The 8,418-nt window shown below is 49.6% G+C and overlaps 1 protein-coding gene across 1 annotated transcript; it reads right to left on the bottom strand.

Moving 5' to 3' along the window:
• Window positions 1-77: 77 nt before the first annotated feature.
• On the bottom strand, window positions 78-4,843 carry LOC122375702 (eukaryotic translation initiation factor 5A-like). Its single transcript, XM_043355194.1, has 4 exons — window positions 4,520-4,843; window positions 2,628-2,759; window positions 2,070-2,136; window positions 78-690 (listed from the first exon to the last, which is right to left on the bottom strand). The coding sequence occupies exons 1-3, from the start codon at window positions 4,835-4,837 to the stop codon at window positions 2,071-2,073; spliced, it is 516 nt and encodes a 171-aa protein (XP_043211129.1). The 5' UTR covers window positions 4,838-4,843; the 3' UTR covers window positions 78-690; window position 2,070.
• Window positions 4,844-8,418: the final 3,575 nt, after the last annotated feature.

Genomic DNA, 8,418 nt, shown 5'->3' with positions numbered 1-8,418 from the left:
TAGTGACATCAGTGTCAATTACGGTGTGATATCGAATGCCACGACCGCCAACTCGCTCTTTCACGGCACACAGCGAACAACACGGCGCATTATATTTACCCGTGAACATCCCAAGTTCAGCCCGGCGAGACGCTAGTAAGACTTCTAAAAAGGAAACTCGGTTCCGCACGGCGCGGCGCGTGTCAGTTCGTTAGTGCAATCACCGCAGTCCAGAGCCACCTATGAGCGGGGTGCCACACCACAGAGCACAGACACCTGGCGGCCAGCGCCGCACCTGTCGGTGGTAGCGGTACCACTCCCATCCACCCTCTGCACAGCGTCACCAGACACCCAGCGCCCTCCGACAGACCCCATCCCACCGCCCACACGCCCGTCACCCACTCAGACCGACACACGCACACACAGACACGTCCCTCGTTCACGCGCCGGCTCAGCCCGGTCAGCGTCACTCGCGTCCGTCTCACTGGCCCGCCGCGGCCGGCGCCGTCCGTCACTCGCAGCCGTGGCCACACACGCAGTCGGAATCAGTCGTGTATTCGCCGTCCAGTCACAGTGTGTCGAGTTGCACCGGGGACGCCGGTCCGGCCGCCCAGGGAATGTCACTGCACGCACGGCCCACTGTCCGTCCGCCCGCTCCGCTCCTCCGCCGCTCTGCCTCCTGCCGCAGTCCTCTGCTGGTCTTCAGCTCAGCTGCGAACGCATGGCCCCCTGGTTAGCTGGCGAAGGGTGGGATACTGCTAGCAGGGCCGATTTTGGGTAGGGTTCACACCAAATGCAGACTTAACAAGGTCAGGAATCAGGCCGAGTTCACAACTAGCTGCAGTAGAAGGGACACACAGGTTTTACTATAATGCAGCTCACAACCGAGACAAAACGTTGAAACAGTTTCATGCCCGTTGTAAACTAGGGGGTACCACAGTCCTTCATTAATCTAAGCACAGGACAGCACGTGTCTATGTATGTCCAATCGAGACTTCTGCAAGTGTTGGCAGGACGGGTAGCCACCCGTTGAGAAATAAGCATTATGTGTCCTTGTAAAAGTTTCCACATAGAAACGCCGCCCAACATAGACAAATGACAATTACCTTTTTTATAGACTGGTAGAAACATAGTCCGAGCCTATCTACAATGGTGTCTCGCTTCTGAAAGTTGAAAGTTATTGTACGCCAAAAAATAAAACTGGACATTTCTAAGTTCTAGAAGCAGCATCGTACTATCTCAGCAGTATGAAGTACAGTCCAGTGCTGCACCCCTCGCCGCTGCAAGAGGAGTGTGGATCGCAGTCTGTGTGGTGGCGTCACCACCAACACCCCGACACCTGAGCCCCAACAGCAACAACAACCGGCATCAAAATGGAATCCTGTATTAACTGCCAACTGCACAAAGCAAAACATGATTTCAGAATTTCAGCCACCACGTCATAATCGCGTGTTGGGGTCGAACTTGTGTCAGGTTTGAATCAGATCCATGAGCGCGCGGGCGCGACGCCGGACCCGGGACCGTGGCAAACTCAGTCAGACCAGGCGGCGCCAATAACCCTATAAAAATCACACGCCAATAAAACTACAATGGAACGACCCAACTGTACACAGGGCGTAAAAAATAATTTTTTCAGGGAGCTGGGTCCTGGGCCGTCTGCGCGCGGGCCGGAGCCGGCCGGCCCCTACTGGAGGGGCGCACAGGACGTGTCGCCTAGGTCGGAATCGTCGGTCGGCGGTGGCCAGCGCGCTGCTCTAACCGGCTGGAGCCGCGCCGTCCCACACAACAACTAACAGGCCGGCCGCGGGCCAGGAATGAGAGAGAGAGAGAGAGAGAGAGGAGAGAGAAGCGCTGTCCACGGCGCCGCGCGCGCGGGCGGCCGCGCGGCAGCTCCCGACCGCCGGCAAGGCACATGGACCGCCGCACCCGCATAGGCTCGCCACCGGTCATCACAGCGTCCCTGGCCGGCCGGCCGTCTGCCCGTCTGTGGCTGTGACTCGCTCCCCGGGTGTCAGTCTGTGTCTGTGTCTGTGAGTCGATGTCAGAGCGACCAGAGCCCCGCTCCGCTGGCACCACCCAGCCGCGCACACCTTAAGCGTTGGTGTTGACTTTGCTGGCGATAATAACCTCTTCGGAGCAGGCCTTCAATACGGTACACTGTGAACAGACAAAAGGCGGGCTGTCAGTCATCAGCGAAACTCCACAGGCCGACACGCTCAGTACGCTCACCAGAAAACTTAACTAAAAAATGTCCGATTAATGAGCCACAATGAATTTAGATACGGTTAATCATCATGGACCATAACGTTGCAAAACTACACAAAGCTCACATACTAGTACATATTCTGCACATATCAGTGTTTGCGAAAATACACTTTAGGTGGAGACTTCCACTGGCGTCCAACTGGCGTCCAACTGAGCAGACGTCCAAGTTGGCGTCTAACTTGGCGCCTAGCTTGGAAGTTTCCGTCCAACGGTTATACGCCAAGCTAGACGCCAACTTGGACGTCCGCTCAGTCAGACGCCAGCTGGACGCCAGTGGAAGTCTCCACCCAATGGGTTGATGATAATTGTCAATGCAGTGCAGTCTCTAAGCACTGAGACATTGCCACGTGAACTGGTCTTTACGCCACCGGCAGCATACTGACCAGCATCTCTTTGCCGTCGTCGAAGTCCTTCTGGATCTGCTGTCCGAGGGTGCCCTCGGGCAGGCGCAGGTCACCGCGTGTCTCACCCTTGTCGTCCATCAGAGTGCAGAAGCCGTCATCGATATCGATCAGCTGTGGAGAAGGGGGACACGGTCAGACGGCTCGGGGCGGCAGAGCTGGTCATGGAGCGAGGGTGCAGCGGAGCACTCCATCAAGTGTCACTCTAAAACGCAGTGATCATTCTAGGAAGTAAACAATGCCGATTTTAAGGTTAAACAAGCCACCTGACTATCCAGAAGAGCGGCACTTCCTAAAATCTTCATGACAACTTCATGACAATGGCCGATATTTGCAAGACATGCTAGCAAAATGTTTCAAACTATTTCGTTCATTCATTGCGGCTGGAAGTGCAATCAATATAGGTAAAATCAATATAGGATGATCACTGACCACTTATGACAAGGTCATGACCGTCAACTAAACATGAGCAGTTTGTATTTCGTTTTTCTAAACATCCCTTTCTGCAGGATTTCGGAGTCGTAGCAACGAGCCAGGAGTCGACCGTCCAAGCTGCCTGGACTCCGACTCCGGGAATGTGTATTAGAATAGTGTGGCTTGCCCATGAGACTGGTTGGTACAAACTTAAACAAATAGCATAGCTAGAGTTAATCAATTTCAAGTATATTTTGCACCAGATTGGTGTGGTAGGTCGAAGATAGACTTCGACCTTATGTCATAATTTGGTCCCCGTCCTAGGGGACTGAGCACAATTTGGACCCCTCGAACCGATCCACTGAGAAAGTATTGCATGGCTTCCTCCTCCACACCGGCGTAGGTTAGGATCACGTCCAATAGGTCATGACAGTGCATTGACCCGGAGTGGAGTCGGAGTCTGAGCCGGTCAAAAGCCCGGAATCGGAGTCGCAACAGGAATCTTACCACGCGACAGGAGCCTAAACACTGCCTTTCCGTCCCATTTCGCATGGCTAGAACCAAAGACCGAAAATGGGGAACAAAGACACGGCGTTAAGGCACCGACCTAAGTCTTGAGAGCACGATTTGACCTCTAACAATTTTTACAGCTGAACAAGGCAGCAACCAACCGGCACAGCCTTCTCCGCTCAGATGGATTTGCTCCCGGCTACATCTATCGCCGGCAACTTAGGACACGTCCATGCTGTCCACATGTATAGCACCAGGTATTTCAGGCCGTACCTGCTACCACAATCTATCACCAATGCAGCCAATCCGTTCCTGGACCACCCCCGGATGTGCGCGAGGAGCAGTACGGCTACCTCGACCAGTCCGCAAGCCTCCCACCACTGAATCCAGTCTACATTCACATTATCGGCGGCCGGCGCATACAGAATGCAAATCGGCTCAGCACGGACACTGACAGCAAGCCGTCCACCCGGGTACCGCTACGGGGCACGTGACGAAGAACCTGCGGCACCGCTCTGGCTGCGATCAGAGATGCACTTTGTCCCAGTACCTAGCTAGTGAAGACTCGTGTCTTTTGTTAAACCACCGCGACACAGTTATCGATTGATTACAAAGATGGCCAGAGTCAATGTGGTGACCAGCCATCAGCACCAACCACCCACTCGTGCCTGAGTATCGTATGCACGGCAATATAATGCTGTCCTTTTAGGAATTGCTGTAGGGCGCCCTTGAAATCTATCCCATTACTTGGTCTATGGGTCAAGCCACATGCTGAAACTATAGGTATTTACCAGCTAACTGACGAAAAATGTCTTAAAAATAGCACCTCTCAGTTCACACTTAAAAATTTAAGCATTCCATATTACATTAGGCAGAGCCTTTCACTGGGCCACCCAAAACTAAAATCTGCAATTTCAGATAGGTGAGCTTATCAGCAGCCAGTCACTTGCCTGCAGGTCAGTACGCTTGACGACCGGCACGTCCATGTTGTGGGTGGAAGGACAGATATCCTCGTTCTTCTTGCCGGTGAAGATGTCCAGTCCGACCATGTGGACCTTGGCGTGGCCGTGCTTGCCCGTCTTGGAGGTGGACATCTCGACGATCTTGCACGGGCGGCCCTTCAGCATGACGAAGCCGTTCTTGCGCAGCGCAGAGCACTGCATGGGGTACGTCGTGGACGCACCCGAGTCTCCCTGGCCCTCAAACTCATTATCAAGCTCAATTTCGGCCATTTTGGCGGGAGATTCTGAAAAGAAAATATCGTTCATGTCACAAACAACGATACACGCTAATAAAAGGAGGACAATTACTTTGTCGGTTGCAAGTGAGCACTAAGCATCTTTTCGACACAACAGAAACATCTTCGTAAGAGGGACCTGCCCCAGCCTGAAAGCTGAATTTCTTTTGAGAGGCTTATCGCTAGTTTCACCACATATCTGTGGGAAGTATCATTTTCTTATAAGTAGCTTCATCCCATCTTATCCATTATTTACTAGATTTGATGCATCAAAGGTATGGTCATATAAGGTTGGGACTTGGGTCAGGTGATCAGTTCTGCTTTCAGTGGATTATCATGCTATTTGCTGCACTAACAGGTACAATTTTATAAGAAATTTTGGCACTGCATTGTAGCATTCAATAAACCTTCACTGAAAAAAAAAAAAACAAGTCAGATTTGGTACCAGAAACTAAACCAACAACCCTGGCCTAGTGCTAACCAGAACACTAGCACTGTTCAAAGCAACCAGGGAGGGACAGGGACAGATTTCAAAGCTTTAACTACCTTCTGCACCCTCTACAAACTTAAGAAATTCACAAAAAAACAAAAGGGAAGGACACATCCCTTTAAGCTTAAAAAGTGATGCCACGCTTTCATAATTACATTCTACTTTTTAAACAAAAATGTTTATAAGTTACACCAGACCACCCATTGAGTCATTCTTGCTTGTAAACTACCTGTCCTTTTTAGGAGCAAAAGATTGTAGGTATGAACAATGTTCTTGGTTGATATATGGCTTGAGACAACATGGTGTGGGTTTTACTCAGTTTTGAGCTCATCCCAAGGTGCAAAAGGCAACTTTCACCAATTTCAAAGTACACATGCATTCCTGACATTCTGCTTTAGCTGCAAGGGCTCCAATACTGGACATAGCAGCATCACAGAAGCTGAGGTCCACACAGTTATTGAGGGATACATTTTGTTGCTTTCCACATTTTTCAATATCCTGAATCCAAAAATGATGCTCATAATTGCACTAACTATCATGATACTCCATTGAGGAGGTCACCCAACCCAACCATATCTGACCCAACCCACACTTGGCTTCTGCCAGTGGTAGGTATTGGGTGTTATGTAGGTGTAGGCTCAGGTAAGGTCAGGTTAGGTTGGGCTGAGTTTAGTCAGATTAGGTAAGATCAGGTGACCTCACCTCAAGGAATTGTATATTTGCTGCGCTAATCAACATTGTATTTGGATTCAGGATGTTTAAAAACATATAAAGGTAGCTTTATTCCCTGAAAAATTGTTTGGACCTCTTCTTCAGTAGGTATGATAGGTACCTAGGATCAATATTCCCGGGTCAAACTGAACACCATTCATAAATGAAATTAGCATGTCAATTGATAAAGTAACAAAAAGGGTAACCAGTATTTTCCAAGTGTTCAAACAAAAACCTTAACTGAAGATGACCACCTACAAGGGATATAATTGTTATTACTTCTAACCTTAGGGTTGTAAGTAATGTTATACCAAGTTAAGTGTCAACCAAAGAATTTCAAGACAACAAATTGATACAATTTTTAATTTTAAGGTTGAAGGTATTGTTATGTCAAGTCAAGCAATAAGTACTTTCAAGAGAACAAATTACAAAACAGATATAAAAGAGTAGCTAGGCATGGCCTAAAACTCATGAACATATGAAAAGTTTTAATCTTCACATCAGCTGAGCATTGCCAAATTACCCTAAGTCCATACCATATGACCCAATCTACCATTTTTCTTACATTTAACACATTAAGGGAGCCAGACTTCAATCACTTATGAGTGAGACAATTTCAGGTACATGTGTAGCTGAAGTCTGGTTGGTAAGTTGATAGGTTGTAGCACGGTGACTATAAATACGGTGATCTCATCTGGATTTGGTCACGTGATCATTTTCGAGCGCATCGCACGTGCAGTTGTGGCGAGGGCACTTCCAGAAATTCTGGATCCATGCGATTTTGGAGCCAATGTAAAGTCTATGGGGAAATGGTTCATTTTTATTTGTTTTTCTTATCACACCTAAACTTTCAAGTTTTTCTCAAAGATACACCCTGATTCATGTGTAGAATTGATTGGTCTTTCATATGGTATCAATTTTAGATTTTTATCGGATAATTTCAAAAACTACTTACCATTTAAACTACAAAAAGGTGATTGCGGCTAAGCATTGCGACAGCCATGTCATGTCATTGGGAAATTACGATTTCTTGTGCATCTTCATTTTAACTGTTCTCGAAGCCAGTACCTACTGGATGATTCAAGCGTAGAATTTGTTGAACTTTTGTCTTTTGTCACTGTTAATGCCTTTATGAAATAATGCATCAAATCATTTCGCCCCGGCCGACATGAACGCCGCTGTGAGCCGGTTTTGGCGTCGGGAGAGAGAGAGAGAGAGAGAGAGAGAGAGAGAGAGAGAGAGAGAGAGAGAGAGAGGGGGGGGACGGGGACGGGGACGGGGACGGGGACGGGACGGGGACGGGGACGGGGACGGGGACGGGAGGGAGAGAGAGGAGAGGGAGGAGAGAGAGAGAGAGAGAGAGATAGAGAGAGAGGAGAGAGAGAGAGAGAAGAGAGAGAGAGAGAGATAGAGAGAGAGAGAGAGAGAGAGAGAGAGAGAGAGAGAGAGAGATAGAGAGAGAGAGATAGAGAGAGAGAAACCAGGGCCATCGGTGAGGCGGCGTACCCGCGCGGGAGCTCCACGCCAGTACTGGGAGCGGCTCGCCTTTTCCTCGTAGTGACCCATCAAGGCTGGCGGCGGCGGTACTAGTTTCGCAAGGGACAGACATGGAGCGACTCGGGACTCGTCTCAGTCCGGCCGCTACCCAGCCGCCCGCCGCGCCTGGCCGGGCTGCTGCTTTCGCCGCCGGGTGCGCAGGCGGCCCTCCCGGCTCCCGCCCGTCTGGGATGCGCTCCCCAACCGCAGGGCGTCGGCTGGCGCCCAAGAGGCACAAGAATAACGGCGGTGCTGCGGGCGGCTTGTGGGGTGACGGTACCGCGCTCCTTCCCCGGCTCCTCGCCGTCCGTCCCCTCTCCCCGATGCCGTTTTCTTCCAGGGGGCGCCCCGGCCGCCGTGCCGGGGCGTAGCGCAGTCTGTGCTTTAAGTACAGCAAGATATTCACCCAGGCTAGATTAAGGTCACAACACCTAGGATTAAGGGTGGCTACAGACTTTAGACTTAATGCAGACTTAACATGAAGGTATTATATAGCAACTAAATGACACACATGGTATTTGTTCTAACCTTCTCAACAGAAAGTGAACATGTCAGGACAGCACCCCTCGATGACCATTATACTCAAGGGGTGTAGGCACTGATTCCCCAGGTGTGAAGTGATAGGAGCACAAACATGATCACTAGTTGGCTCTGTGTCTTTCCTCCTGCAGAAAAAATATATGTGTGATGCCCATGTGAGGTAACTGCATATTTAAAGCTGGAAATATTTACAAAGTTATGACAACACAAGCAAACTATGCATGTTACTGTGCCTTGTTATTGCTATATTGATATGAACCTCACAAGACACAAAAATATGCATGGTAAAAAAGGGAGCAACAATACATTTCAAATGTAGCTTGTCATTAAAATGA

This window comes from Amphibalanus amphitrite, unplaced genomic scaffold, assembly GCF_019059575.1.
Source record: "Amphibalanus amphitrite isolate SeventyFive unplaced genomic scaffold, NRLGWU_Aamphi_draft 001899F_arrow, whole genome shotgun sequence".
In the NCBI taxonomy this organism is placed as follows: Eukaryota; Metazoa; Arthropoda; class Thecostraca; order Balanomorpha; family Balanidae; genus Amphibalanus; species Amphibalanus amphitrite.
This window is presented reverse-complemented; position numbering and strand designations above follow the sequence as displayed.

Coding starts and splice junctions, on each gene's coding strand:
- LOC122375702 (XM_043355194.1), bottom strand. CDS start 4,837: ATGAACGATATTTTCTTTTCAGAATCTCCCGCCAAAATGGCCGAAATT. Junction 2,760..4,519: donor TCAAGCGTACTGACCTGCAG/GCAAGTGACTGG, acceptor CCTTCTCCACAG/CTGATCGATATCGATGACGG. Junction 2,137..2,627: donor ACGACGGCAAAGAGATGCTG/GTCAGTATGCTG, acceptor GTCTGTTCACAG/TGTACCGTATTGAAGGCCTG.